This window comes from Calliopsis andreniformis, unplaced genomic scaffold, assembly GCF_051401765.1.
Source record: "Calliopsis andreniformis isolate RMS-2024a unplaced genomic scaffold, iyCalAndr_principal scaffold0022, whole genome shotgun sequence".
In the NCBI taxonomy this organism is placed as follows: domain Eukaryota; kingdom Metazoa; phylum Arthropoda; class Insecta; order Hymenoptera; family Andrenidae; genus Calliopsis; species Calliopsis andreniformis.
In genome coordinates, this window is record NW_027480432.1 from 12,832,923 (window position 1) to 12,848,805 (window position 15,883).

At 32.1% G+C, this 15,883-nt stretch overlaps 1 protein-coding gene across 4 annotated transcripts; it reads left to right on the plus strand.

The window, feature by feature from the left end:
* The first annotated feature begins 717 nt into the window (after positions 1–717).
* On the plus strand, positions 718–15,883 carry Rpn13 (regulatory particle non-ATPase 13). Of its 4 annotated transcripts, none has more exons than XM_076390841.1 (5): positions 718–1,066; positions 1,188–1,304; positions 2,817–3,180; positions 3,258–3,373; positions 15,237–15,883. In XM_076390841.1, exons 1-5 carry the CDS (start codon positions 866–868, stop codon positions 15,630–15,632), a joined length of 1,194 nt encoding a protein of 397 aa, XP_076246956.1. In that variant the 5' UTR covers positions 718–865; the 3' UTR covers positions 15,633–15,883. The 4 variants fall into 4 exon arrangements, with proteins under 4 accessions (XP_076246956.1, XP_076246958.1, XP_076246955.1 ...); XM_076390843.1 differs by having other exon boundaries at positions 719–1,066; positions 15,405–15,883; XM_076390840.1 differs by having other exon boundaries at positions 726–1,066; positions 3,237–3,373.

Consider the following 15,883-nt stretch of genomic DNA (forward strand, 5'->3'; position numbering starts at 1 on the left):
TGTATATTTCTTATTTTGGGATATTGAAAGGATTACACTTAAATAAATTAGAAAATATTTTTATATTACGTAACATTATAATTAGTCTTGATTAATGAACATTTATTATAAATGTGAAATTTTGTGTGAATCTCATACGAAAATGTTGTTTCTTAGACCACTTTCATAATTTTGGGCACATATGTATTGTTTCATTCGTGATACTCTTTCTTTCTCGCTCGCACCGTCCTTTTCTATATTCCGTATGAAGCAAAATATCGGCTCAAGGCGTATTCAGTAGAGATTTACTGATGCATAAAATTGTAATTGATGTGGCAACAGTGTGACAGGACTTTCCTACGATGCGATTTGGCAATTATACCTTCGCACTTCTCATTTGTAATTCAACAGGATAACGCTAGATGCCACATTATCAAATGTCGCATGTGTAAATTATATGTTTTCACTAATGCCCGTTTTTTCGCAACAGCGCTTCGATCGATTCGGAGTAGGCCCCGAAGGAGTCTGCCCCCTTAAAGGTAATCCCTCAATTTACTGTAGCTATATTCAGATCTGTACACTATACTCGCGCATACGCACTGAAAACTAGGACCTCAGAAACGCCTGAGTTTCGCCTCTGTAAGAATCCTCTGTGATTAATGATACTTCTGCTCTACCGGTAAAATCACAATTGCGTAGTAACAAATGTTTATGAAACTTGTCGCTGTGTGGCGTATACATTTCGGAATTCAATATTAAATCAGAAATCTTTTAACACATTATTTTAAAGTGCAGTGTCATCTCTACGCCTTGTAACGTAAATTGGTCGCGTATCCAAGTTTTGTGTACATATTAGAACGAAATACGTTTACTTGAAAGATTAAACATGTCGGGAGGAGCACTTTTTGGAAATAATACTTCTCGCAGTACTTCTAAAAATTTGGTTGAATTTAAAGCCGGGAAAATGACCATGAAAGGAAAGACAGTGTATCCAGATACACGGAAAGGTCAGCTTTACGTTTATCAATCAGACGACTCTTTGATGCATTTTTGTTGGAAAGATCGAACGACAGGGTTTGTTGAAGATGTAAGAATATTTTATTGTACTCTTTTATTAAACTTTCGTATTAATGACAAATTTGTATTAATCATTTAATCTGTGCACTTGAAGTCTTTCGTAATTTCTATACGGGATTTTCTTTTTATAGGACCTAATTATTTTTCCTGATGATTGTGAATTTAAGCATGTTCCTCAGTGTAAAACTGGAAGGGTATATTTGTTACGATTCAAGTCATCAAATAAAAAATTCTTTGTTTGGCTTCAGGTAAGATATGTTCTTTTACTATTGCTACTCATGATTATTGTTAAAGAACTGTTCTATGTAACTTGAAGTGTAAAAAGTAACAATCAGACATGAATAAGAAATATCTCAAGATAAAAATCACAGAGTAACATTTTAAATACAATGCTGGAAGCCAGCAAATATTGAATGAATACAGTTTTACTTATAGTTAAGTTCTGAAGATATTCCAACAAAAATATTTTTAATATTACATAGGTATCATATTTTTGGTAATTATTCAAAATAGAGGTCACTCTGCAAATTGCAATGGCCTTGAAGTATGCTGTCAATATCTATGTCCTAAGTAATTTCACTGATACATATAACTAACATTTAACCTTGGTTTCCAAAATATTCATAAGAATCCTTGTTGGGTACATAGTTAACATTACGTGATTTATGAAGAATGTTGGATGTGATTAACTTCTTAGTAATAGTATGTATTTTATACAAATTCTTATTTTTTCTTACATCATTTTCAAATACATATAATATGTACAATACGAAGGATTCATTTAGAGAAATTCTTCTATATAATTCCTTGTTAATTATATCATCTACAGGGTATTTCCAAACATATGGGCCTTTTTGGAAAGTAGATTATAACACGAAGATATGTACATTCAGAAACATTTAGTTTTTTAGTTATGCATTATTCCATATTGCATATGGTGTAATAATTTTTTTAAGATCCATGAACATACACTACTCATTTAAGGGGTCAGAGAAATTCTGGGCCTAACAGAGTCTTAAAGCAGATAACACATTATGCAGGCCACCTCCTACTGCAACTATATAGCTAAGGTCCATGGTATATGGTTTGACTATGGCCTGTTCATGGTTTTCAGGTTTACAATATACATATTAGTATCGCTATTGAGTATATACCAAGAATGTCATCAATTGTTACCCAGGATTGCCAAAACTTTAATTTGGCACTGGTTCAGCGCTCTAAAAGTATATATGTTTGTGAGACCTGTTAATAAGGTGACACTTAGGAGGATAAATTAACTAAATAATTGCCAACAATGAATATTGTTCCTTTCTCAAAAATAGTGCATTTTATTTGTCTGCATCATAAACCTTGTCTTAATAATTGTGTGGGAGTATGTGGGTTCATATTTAAAGGTTGCGTTTGAAAGATTAATATTCTTCAGATTGTTTCGAATAATTCTTTGTTTATTGAATAAGCTAAATTGAGATAGACTGAGAATATATGTTGTCGCCATGGAGCTAGGGCCTGATAGGGATGATGGTTATAGTCACTGTTCATGACAAAATGTCATAAAATTCTGTTCCAAATGTGTGAGATGAGACCCCCTCCCCTCTCACGCACGCACGCAGGCATATGTAATGAAATATCCTGTTTATATAATTTAAGGATTGACAGTATACAACTATAAGTAAAACATAATTTAATAAATGCATAGGTTAAAATATAAATATCCTTTATTTAATATTTTATTTTATTTTATTTTATTTTTTTTTTTGCAGGATCTTAAAACAGACAAAGATGAAGAATATTGTAAAAAAATTAATGAAGTACTTAATAATCCACCCACTCCTGGGTCACAAAGAAGTGAAAATGCAAATCCAGAAGGAGATCTCCAAAACATATTAAGCAATATGTCACAACAACAATTAATGCAATTGTTTGGTGGCGTAGGTCAAATTGGTGGTGTTGGACAAATTGGTGGTCTAGGTAGTTTATTGGGTACAACAAATAGACCTTATGCTTTACAAAGTACCAGAGCTCCTACAACTACCGCATCAACTAGAGTTACTACAAATGCTTCAAGATCGACAATACAATCAATGTCTTCATCAGCATCCAGTAATAATACCCCTGCACCAAATGGTGAGTAAATTTATTTTATAAATAATATACGCTGATTCACATAAATTTTTATCTAGCTGATAAACAACCAACAAAAGCATCAACTTCGTCGACGCCTGGAGGAGCAAGTACTAATAACAAAATACAGCTTAGTGATCTTCAGAATTTCTTATCAGAAATTCCAACACCAGCGAACACAGAATCCGTTGTTCAGGTAATATCTTACTTTCTTTAATTTAATATTTATATTTACTTACATTATATTTAATATACGTTTAGTTTTCAGCACTCTATGAACTTATTAACATTTAATTATACCTTAATATGGATATAGTATATAAATAATTAAGAGGGTCTTCTTTCTTATGCTTCTTACGATAATTTATTGTTTTATTCAATACAGATAATAAAAGTTTATGATTTAGTGATTTAAAAAAACTTTGTATATACGTACACAGAATATTAACAAAAGTTTGGGATACTTTCGCAGGGCAGGTCATGAACATTAAAATAAGAAAAAAAGTTCATATACAGATATTCCTTATAACACTTTTTTTTTTTAGTTACACACTATTTTTGTATCATCTTCAATACTGCCTCAGAAAGCATACAAAATAACAGAAACGTGTAACACGTTTTATCATTCTTCATTTTATCATCTATTTATTTTAATACATGAAATCACATTTTAAATAAAATTTCTAATATTTATTGTCGATTCTCATGTATTTTTGTCGTATAAATGCAAGATGTAGCAAATATGTATTTGAAATATTGGAAAAGGTGGTAAGGGTGCCCAAGTAAAATTCAAAATACATTTGACAAACTGTCCAATCTGTCCCCATTTTACAGTAACGTTGGACTACTTTCTTCAATTTCGGGTCACTTAAATATAATTTAAGGGGATAGACCTGGATATGTAGGGACGATGACATTACCAGCAAAATTAGGTAAACACAGAGGTTTACGCAATTACACTTTTCGTCCTTACAGTAGAAGATTTTGAGCTGGGACGGGCTCATTCGATAGAACCCTAGAGTTCAATCGAGTGCGCTCTGGTCGTGATTTAGCTAAATTTTGCTGATATTCAGTAATACGAATATTCAAAGTAAAGTAAAAATTGAAAACTTCACAATTACGAAATCAAAGCATTTTTAGGTAATTTAGAGATTGTTCTGAGCAAAATCATGACCACAGCCCACTTGATTGAACCTTTCTCTACCGAATGAGCCCTTTTCCAGTTAATAATCTTTTAATATAAGGACGAAAAATGTTATGGACTTCGGGCAGTGCTTTTTGCCAAATTAGGGATAAAACAGACTGAAAAAAAGTGACAAGTTTAGTTCAGCTGATGCACATTAGGCGGCGTCTAACTGGGCCCGTGATGCCCAGATCTGGTACGCGAGTTACTGAGAATGTGCCCCTACACTACACATACTATCGTACGAGCTGCGTGTGTTGTTTATATCCCACAGGAAATCTCGTGGAATGTCGTTCCGAGTTCCGAGCTGACATTCTGAGGCTTCAACAGAAGGTGAGCTCGGCGGTTCGGCCGCTTCTGACAGCTTCGGACAGAAGCTTGAAAGCTTAGGTCTAAGTCACCGGTAAGTAGCATAAGCTACACGGAATTTTTTAAATGTTACAGATATTTTCACTTTCCTACTCGGAAGGAGTCTTGTCGTTGAAATCCCCAAAAAGTTTTATGAAATTTTGAGTCTACATATCAAATGATGATATTCTGTGGAATATATCGCTAATGCGTATTTTTTATGACCAATTAAATTAAAACAAATTTATCTACAAGATGATACAACCGAGAAGGGGCGATTCTACATATAATAATAAACCGAAAATAAAGAATACGTACTATATAAAGTATATGTACTGATAAGATATTTACTAATAATTGTATTGTTTTACATGTACCATTTACATTACAAAATAAGTTGTTGAAAGTACAGTCCTTGTTAATACATACAAACTTTTGTTCTTAGAATCAGAGAATCGCGTACTGAATCGCATAACATCATTCTATCTCTTTGTGATTCGAAGAACAAGGATTTATATTGTACGTATATCAATAAGAATGGCACTTTCAAGAATGTATTCTGTAATGTAAATGTGAAATAATACAATTATTAATAAAAAATAGGCAAGTGTACGCATACTAGACGAATTTGTAAATTCAATTTTCCCGAAAATTAAGTGTCTTATAAGAAAACTTTATTTCTTATTTTCGGTTTAAATATTTCTACAGATAATAGAATCACCTCTTTCCCGGTTGTATGTATTACGCATCCTCCCTCACTTTGTATCAGAGTTGGACATTACTCGAATTAACATTTTGAATAAATTTTTATTCATAGGATCCTCGAATGAGAATTACGAATGAAACGAAATTATGTGAAAATAACGGATAACTTTTAATTCGAATAGACTACTTATTCAAACAAATTATTAAGTATTTTGCAATGATATTTACATGTGCCAATACTGCTTAGTCCAGAACGTTTAAAAATTTATTTGCGAATTATGAATAACAATTCTTTTTGATAAAAAATTATTCATTAGTTCTGAATAAATCTGTACTGTCATCCATTACTCGAGAATAAAGTGTATAAATTTATTCTTTATTTTTTATCTCTTATTTCTAAATAAGACTTGCTCAACTCTGACTCCTTATAGTTAGAATTTCATGATATTCTGAAAGATGGTGGTTGAATATCTGCGGATGATAGTTAATTTCTAATGACAGGTCCTAGGTTCGATACATAGCATGGAAAGAACTTTTTTTAAAATATTTAAATTACATGTAACATTATTTCACAAATATAATTTTTTTATACAAATTTTTAATTGTAAATGTATATGTAAGCGATATATTTGAATTTCTACAAGCAACCTTAAAAATTGAGTTGTATTAACTGTTGTGAAAATGTTACGTATATTACTTGTACATGGTTAAATTGTTCATTGTTAATTTCAAACACCTATATGTAATTCTAATTCTCCGTAAAATCTACATACACATACATGTACATGTATGTGCACGTATTTATTCACGTAGACACGTATTTATAAATGAAAATTCGTATTAAAAAAGTTGCAATATTTATGAAATAATTTTATGTGCAATAGTTTAAATATTTTAAAAAAGAAAAGTGAAAATTGATTTTCCATGCTGAGAATGATTTGCTGAATGATTTGATTTGCCACTCAGAAAGAAACTATTATCTGCGGTTGTCCAACCGCCTTCCTTGAGAAATTATCTTCTAAACATATATCTATAGACTTGTTTTAATTGTTCATAAAAAAATGCATATTGGCATATCATATTCTACAGAATGTCATCGATTGATCTTCACACTTGTCTCTCAAAATGTTATAAAAATCTCTGCGATTTTCACCGAAAAGTCCCCTTCTAACATAAGTCGGAAAGTGAAAATTTAAGGGCAATCGTGGAAGTCGCATGACTTGTGGTTCGTGTCGCTTGCTGGCGACTTGTACAATTGAATATAATGTTTCAAGAGTGAGAGAGCAAGGCTAACATTTGCCTCCTCTCTCGACTTTCCGAAGCTATTCGAAGTGGTCCGAGGGGCCGGGCTTATGTCACGCGTCTAGCGCAGTAGTGTGTGTAGTGGAGGGGGAATTACAATGTGGTTCTATCTCGCATTCAGTAAGCAGCCACGTATCTGTAGGTAATACTATTCCTGTAACGTAAACTGTAACAGTAGATACTGACCTGGCAATCTCGAAAAGTCACGTGACTACTCTACCCCCTTAAGTAAAACTACAAAAGTAAAAAATCATAAATTTGAATTCAGTTTTTTAATTATTATATTATTATTTACATAAAAAGAGAAAATATAATACATGTGCAATATATGAATGGTGCATATCATACATAGGATGTTTAAGAAAAAGGGTTTGAGACTTTAAGAGGTTATAGTACGTATTGAGAAAAGTCATAAATGTTTAACACGTTCAACGTCGTGCTGCACAGTGTGATATTTCTATAATCTAGGAGAATTTAGTTCCAAAATTGAATGTTGTTAGAAAATTTCCTAATTATTCTTAATTTGAAAGTAATAACTCAGTGACCCAAAATGAGTAGTTTCTTTAATATTATATTTCATTCAAATAAGACAAACGTGCCTTAAGCGAAACCATCTAAGTATATACAGGATAAAGATTAAAACTTGTCGAAACAATAATATCTGTAATTGATCTTTATTGTTTATATATTTATTTTGACGATTATTCCACTCTTTAAGGAATGTTTTCAATATATTTTGTTTATTACATAAATTTCACTATATGGGTTTCATTGAGCCCATATTCATTTCACCTTGGGCTTCATTGAGCTTCTAAATTAAAATCTCATTTGCTAGAAAGTAAAAAAAGACTTGCGTCTATTTGCGAACTTGAGAGCTCTCTTTTATTTTTAAATTAAGTTCGACTATTTCTGATACCGTCTTACGTTGTGATTATCGATGTGATTTTTTTAGGGAGATAGTTTAATGGTAATTTTGGGGGATTTAATTCTCACGACTTTTTTCTATATGCATTCGAGTTATAATATTATATAACTAACGTTTAATAAGTCTATTGTATATTTGGTTTTGGTTTTAGTCCTAAATGTACTCACGAAAGATTATTTGAAATTTCATAAAATCACCAAGTCGTGTTAAAACACTTATAAAATACTAAGTAATTATCATAAAGTATATGATAAAAAAATGGATAAACGTCTTTGAGAATTAAATCCCTCTAAATTATCGAAATGTCACGTTGTGCATCAGTTCCTAGGAACTGGCCTTATAGACGGCTGTCCCCATTTAACAGCAGAATGCAGCGTGAATGGAACGCTGAGCAAAATAGGATTGGCGTTCAATGTGTTAATTAACGTAGGCTCTAAAAGTAGTCCTTTCGATGTAAAATTAACTTCATAGCTGCAAACGTAGTGCAAACCTTCATATTTGTTAGAGTAGATTTTCGATATTATTATGTCTTCTTTTGATTGTAATACAGTACTCTCTCGATAGCAGGCCTTTGGAATTACGCGTTAGTAGTATCTACGGGCTCTATCCCCACTCTTAGCGGGGGGACCCCTTGAATCGGGTAGGATTTTGGTATCTGTTTGCCTACGCTAGTATATCTATGTTCTGTATAGGTGAGACAATATTAATTTACTATTAAAATTTCTATATTTTTAATTTTTCATCAATGAAAATTTCATAAACTGATTAATGAGATTTTTCTGATTAAAATGATACCAAATACGAGATAATTTCGATTATATTTATTTACTAATGTATGAAAGCATTTTCCGAACACAAGGAATGAATTTGTCAATGTGAGTAAAATACATAGGGAAATCAAAAACGTGAAAATGTTTTTCCTAAACGTTATGGGTTTCACAAACCGATTGTACGCTTTGAACAGTTTTGTTTTTCGTCTCCGCTGTCACTTACAGTGGGGGACAAAAGTATTCGTACACTTGGAATATAGAAATAAAAACAATATTTTTTATATTATTAATTATATTTAAACATATGTAGCTGTATATTATACATAACACTTATAACAACATGAGCGAAAGACAAAGCCAATAACATTATTTAGTAACTTAAAATGAATAGAAATTCACATGACCGTAAGAAATTGCCGGGACAAAAGTATTCGTACAGTATCATTTATGTTCATAAACACAACAGTTACGATGGAATCAGGACATTTCGAGCAATGTAATCATTGCATTAGTAGATGGCATGTTAGTTTAGTTAGTCTAGTCGTGGCGAGTAGATGTTAACACTAAATATTTACAATATGGGGAGAAAACGCAATGAAACAACGTTCAAAGAAAGACAAATTATTGTACGATTATACGAAGAAGGTAAATGATATAGAAGTATATCAGAAATAGTAGAAAGAAGTCGATCAACTGTACAGAGTATAATAAATAAGTATAAAAAAGAAGGTACGTTACGGAATAAAGAAAGAACTGGTAGACCCCGGAAACTAACTACTAGAGAAGAGCGTAAAATTGTCCGAATTATTAAAAAAAAACCAGATACTAGTGCATCAGAAATTGCATCACACCTTCAGGAATATATGCATAAGGAAGTTCATCCAAAAACAGTACGAAGAGTGCTGCATCGGGCAGGATACAACAGCAGAGTTGCGAGGAGAAAACCACTCATCAGCAAAGTAAATAAAAAAAAGAGATTCGCAAAAGAATACATAAACGCTAGCAACGACTTTTGGAAGAACGTAATATTTTCCGACGAGTCAAAATTTAATATTTTTGAGTCGGATGGTCATAAAAAAGTGTGGCGGAGAGCTAATACTGCATTGGATCTCAAAAATATGCAACCGACAACGAAACACGGAGGTGGTAGTGTGATGGTGTGGGGGTGTATTTCGGCTTCTGGAGTCGGCAATTTAGTAATAATAGACAGAATAATGGATAAACATCTATATTTAAATATTCTAAAAGCAAATTTACAAGAAAGTGCAGATAAATTAGGTATTGGGAAAACATTTTACTTTCAGCAAGACTGTGACCCGAAACATACAGCCTATATAGTGCGTCAGTGGTTATTGTATAATACTCCCTACATGTTAGTAACTCCCCCGCAATCACCTGACTTAAATCCAATCGAACACGTATGGGCGAAACTCGAAAAAAACTTATGAAAACACGACATAACATCGCAAGAACAGTTAAAAGAAATATTAAAAAGAGAATGGTGTAATATAGAACCTGACTTCATTAAAAATTTAGTGTTATCAATGCCCAATAGATTACATGAAGTAATTCGTCAGAAGGGGTATCCTACAAAGTATTAATTGAGAATATTCCCGTTTAATTAATTGCTACAATTATAATAACTAAATGTACGAATACTTTTGTCCCGGCAATTTCTTACGGTTGTGTGAATTTCTATTCATTTCAAGTTACTAAATAATGTTATTGGCTTTGTCTTTTGCTCATTTGTTGTTATAAGTGTTATGTATAATATACAGCTACATATGTTTGAATATAATTAATAATATAAAAAATATTATTGTTTTTATTTCTATATTCCAAGTATACGAATACTTTTGTCCCCCACTGTATATGTTTTTTAGCTCAGATATTACAGCAAGCGAAAATGAAACCAAGCATGGCATAATTTGAACCATTTGTAAATTATGGAGAGCGATATGTACGTAATGAAAGAAATGTTAACATTCGTTAAACTGGTAAATATAATTCAAATCATATCATGTTTGGTAACATTTCAATCACAAAATTCTCCTCAGTATGACGATGAAATTTTTATTTATAAAAGATCAAAAATGAAAAAGTTTATACTTTTTAATGATGTTACGTTAGAGTCATTCCACGCGAAATCGGGCACGTTTCGGAGCAAGTTCTTGTAATTTGCTCAAATTTGAATATGTTGTAGTCTTTAACGATATTTAAACGTGCCCTAAAGGATTTTTCAAAATTTTGAAAATTGTCGATTTTACAGCTGTTTGAAGTTAAGTGCTACCTTTTTTTTAAAAAATTATAGCTATTGAACTAGTAAGCGGATGGAGATGAACTTTACGGTGCTTATAGAGAAAACATTGAAGTTTGTAAAAAAAATTATTTCATTTAAAAAAACTTGTTTTTTAATCACCTTTCTTGCAATTATTTTAAACAAATGCAGGTTTTTAAGATGATGCGCGATTTTAAAAATCTGAAAAAAAAGGAGAATATAGTTTGATCCTTCCCCTTGATGGACAAACTTTCAAAAAGATGGACATTTTAAAATTGGCCCTGTGAAAATTGCCAAAAGTTGACGCTGCGTCGAGTCGCACTGCTGTGGCGGGCGCGTCGTCGCTAGCAGCCTACTCGACTCCAGCGGGCGAACGTGCGTTATTATTTGGAATCAAGGCGACTTCACCCAACATTACTCTACATTATCTCCGAGCATTTGCAAGGTTTAATACAATCAATAAATATTGGTAACTCAATCTTCGTCTTATTCTTGAAAACATAAATATAATCTCTTAAATCCTAGCTTTCATTTCGAAGATTTTGGTATTAATGCAGAATGGCACTTTTTTGCAACTTCACATGGCAAAAATGAATGTGAACTTGTCAATAAGTATCATTGACAAAGAGTGAGTTACCAATATTTGCCGCCTTGATCGCAAATAATAACGCACGTTCGTCCGCTGGACACGAGTAGGCTGCCAGCGACGACGCGCCCGCCACAGTAGTGCGACTCGACGCAGCGTCAACTTTCAGCAATTTTCACAGGGCCAATTTTAAAATGTCCATCTTTTTGAAAGTTTGTCCATCAAGGGGAAGGATCAAACTATATTCTCCTTTTTTTTCAGATTTTTAAAATCGCGCATCATCTTAAAAACCTGCATTTGTTTAAAATAATTGCAAAAAAGATGATTAAAAAACAAGTTTTTTTAAATGAAATAATTTTTTTTACAAACTTCAATGTTTTCTCTATAAGCACCGTAAAGCTCATCTCCATCTGCTTACTAGTTCAATAGCTATAATTTTTTAAAAAAAAGGTAGCACTTAACTTCAAACAGCTGTAAAATCGACAATTTTCAAAATTTTGAAAAATCCTTTAGGGCACGTTTAAATATCGTTAAAGACTACAACATATTCAAATTTGAGCAAATTACAAGAACTTGCTCCGAAACGTGCCCGATTTCGCGTGGAATGACCCGTTAGTGTTGTCTCATCGATGCGTAGGCATTTAAACCTCTTCGAGACTTCGACTCTCAGTCCCTCTCTCTCTTTCAATCACTGTCCTTTTCTGCAAGAAAAACAAACCGCAGATCCTCATTTCGAAGTAATCTGACGCCGAAATTCGTATTAACCTACTCGATAGTAGGATCGATCCAGTCTCAAAGTTGATACCACTATCGCGAAAATACTATACAAAACTCACATCTACATACTATAGATGGACATGCACTCACTATTCGTTGCCGTTATGTCAGCACATTTATCAGCAATTAGCAGACGAAAGTTTTTAACCGAGTTTTTAATAAGAAATCTAGAAGATTCAAGTCAAGTTAACCAAGGAGACGATTCTGCTGGATCTTCCCCTATCCACCTCTCCCCAGAGGGTTTAACTTAAATGTTGCTTTATAAATTGAATAATGTGATGGAACTTCAAAAACTTGAAACACCATGCAGAATGTCGTTCACTGTGGCAAATTATCTAGTCATGAAATCATTTTCAGTAAATTATTAATTAAAATGAAACAATAGCTTGCATCCGTTATTCTGTGTGGTAGAAAAATTAGTTCTAGAAGTCAGTCTCCAAAAATTATGATTCATATATTTAAAGAAAATCTATCTCGATGCTCTAATTCAATAATTGCATAAGAATTTTTATCTAGCCATTCATAGGTACTACACAAATTTGTAATCCCATTTCTTATAAATCCAACGTTGTTAATAGAGTATGGTGAGAAGGAAGTTCAAGTTTTTAGTATATTCTGTTAAGGGGGTGTACAGTTAATACGTATAACTCGTTCCTGGAATATTGTGTACAATCCTCAAAGCATGTTTTTCCTTATTCCCAGTAGAAACAGATCATGATCGGCCAGAGTCAGCGCGGTAAGACGTGAAAGAACCAAATTTATATAAACGTTGGTGAAGCATTTGAAACAGTTCAAAAGACGGAGAACGACGATTACGATATTTTTCTGCACACAAATGACGACTACATAAGCATTCCTATTAGCAAGGTCATACATAAAATACACCATTTTCGCCATTCACTCAATTCGCCATTTTCATATTAGAATGCTAAGTAGATATTGTTTATCACATGACTGAAGATTTGTACTCAGTTTACGTTTATGAAGTAATTTTGTTTGATATTACTAAAAAACTTATCTTGATAACTTTATAATCTAATGTACTACTTTTGAGCTATTTCCTGTGTTTATATTGAATGTATTGCAAAAAGACTCATTTACGATATCAAATACTCGTAAATAATAAAAGTTCATTTTACATTAAAAGGATTGCTTTTAAAATCTATGTTAATTAGGTATTGTTTACTCTTCTCAGTGTTTACTTTAACTTCTTAAAGTCTTGAAACCTTTTTTAAACACTGTGTATAATTTATAAACATTAATGATAAATTCTTAGGAACCATGTAATGACATTTCATTCAAGGTCTAACGTATAATTTGTAAGAAAAAGTTGTTTGTGTTTCTTTGCTACTTTTGTTTTAGCTTATCCTAATGCCACTGTTATCAGGAATATAATAATGTCCTTGATAATGCAGTTGGATAACATACGAACATGTTCAGTGTGTTAAAAATATTATACTTAGCAGTTTTAAGGAAAGCAAATATATTTTGTTTGCGTTGACAAATATTATCAAAAACTGATTAATTTTTATTTACATTTTTAACAGTGAGTACTTTCATATTCAAAACTGGATGTGATTGTTTTTGTAACTTCGTTATTTGTATCATTTTTAAAATATAACAATCAGTTTTCCGTATTTACTTATTTTTTGTTACACTAAATTAATGACATTATAATTGTTTGCTGTATAGGATGTCTAATGATTTTATGGAGTCATTTAAATATAATAATTGCTTAAAATGTATGATAATACCTTTTTGTTTTCTGACTGTTACATACTTAATATGTTTTAATGTTTTCTGAGGTATAATGTAAATAATACGCGAAGTTATTCGTATATAGGGTGAGCTACCATAATTTAACACTTAACTTACTTCTTCAGTTTTCATAGTCAGGAAAAAATGTGTATTGTTTAGTGAGACATACTGACTGATTGAATTCAATTTTTTAAGAATTTCATTCTTTTTAATCATAACTGTATCCTTGTGAATGTTGTAAATAATAAGCTCTATTTCTTTGTCCATAATCTCGCAGTGGATATAAAGGAAAATTGAATTGACCGCTAGTTTGTAGTCCCGAATTGGTCATAAAAATTCCTTATATTTCGATTGTGATTACAAAGAACATGTTACTTTCTTTGATCTTTTTCCTTTAATTCTTCAATTGTCATAGGTATAATTAACGGCAAGATACAACGATTTTGGTAAAGCAGGATGTTATCGGTCCTTCCTATTTTTAACAATCAACCTTTTATCACTTCTGGACCTTCAAATTGACATGAATCAGGAAAAAATGCGTTAGTTCATTCCTAGGTCTCCGACTAGCCACCGCAACCCAGATTCTTAAAGGTTTCAATGACCGATATTTTGTTGGTTTACTAAAATCGCTATATCTTGCTGTCAACTACACCTACAGCTATTGTTTTAAATTTCCATGCAACATAATCAAGTTTAAACCGTTCTTTAGTTTGTACTATATTTCTTTTCTATAGTATCACCGTTTTTTATTAGAAGAAACCTAGTTTTTAATAACTTGGGATGTTTTTTACTTATCAGTTTAGTTCGTGAATGTTTCTTCATTACTAAATAATATTTTATATTCTATGATTTTGATGTAACTTACAGATTCAATCATTTAAGTTTTCGAAATTTAGGTCATTTGTTTTGAATTTGAATTAGTTCTAATATTGGTTTTAAAAAATATACGTTTCCTTAAAAGAAAAGAAAAAATGGTAATGACTTCAGTTTTTCAAATGAGATTCCAAGAAATTTTAATTCAAGTATACAATATGTCCCATTGAAGAAAATATTAAAAATAATATTTAAAGTTAAAATTAACCTGAGATGGCATTTTGTAGTATAGTTGGTGATGTAACTGATGAACTTATTTGTGTACTAAATTATGGCAGTGTACCCTGTATAAATTTAAAACATTAAACGTATAATATCGTATAAACTTTTTCTTATCATAGAATCTGTGATGCTAACTTAAACATACTGCACATTAAAAAACAATATTATAAGAACAAAGGGACAGTGGCATGGTTTTTTCATTATTTGACAATATTTTCAACATTAACTTTTCCTGGCTGTCAGAGACTCTGGCTCTACTGAGCAGTTGGGGAAGTTTCTCTGGGATTATTTGTTGTTTTCGGCCACCTACAGCACAGCTTATTGTCCGGCAGAGGGGCGTAGCAACTGAGCTGAACCATGTCATCCGTGAAACATTCTCCACATCGGAAAGTTGGGAGCGTGCATTGGGCCCACACTTACCACCAGGGGATTGCCTGAGTGGCGCAATATGTTCTCCCCAGTTCTTCCAAGCGCTATCAATGTTCTGGTCTGCTTTGCAGTCAGGTCAAGCGGGACCTGTCATCCGCCAGTTTGGCTTGGGAGCGGATGCTGTCAATGCTGCAGCCAATGGAAATGTTCAAGAATTCTTCACTGCACTTGAGTCTGAAGTTAAAACTGGCGAAGAACAAACGCAACAAGGACAAGAGGACAAGAATACGAAGCAAACTTCTCCAACATCTAGTCCTGATAAGAAAGATGATGACGACGAAGGAATGGCTTTAGATTAAGACTACATTTAGTTCAGTCTAACTTCATTTATATTTTCATTTAGAAAAAATACAATGTGTACTGCATTATAATCGTTTATATACAATAAATATTCTCTTGAAAAATATTCTCCTTTAGTATAATTAGAAGAAATAATATTTCATTGAGTACTTTGAAATGCAAATGTAATACATTTTTAAACATCGAACATTTCTGAATTTGTATAATAAAAAGGAATTAATAAACAAAATTAAAGACTGCTTATATAGAA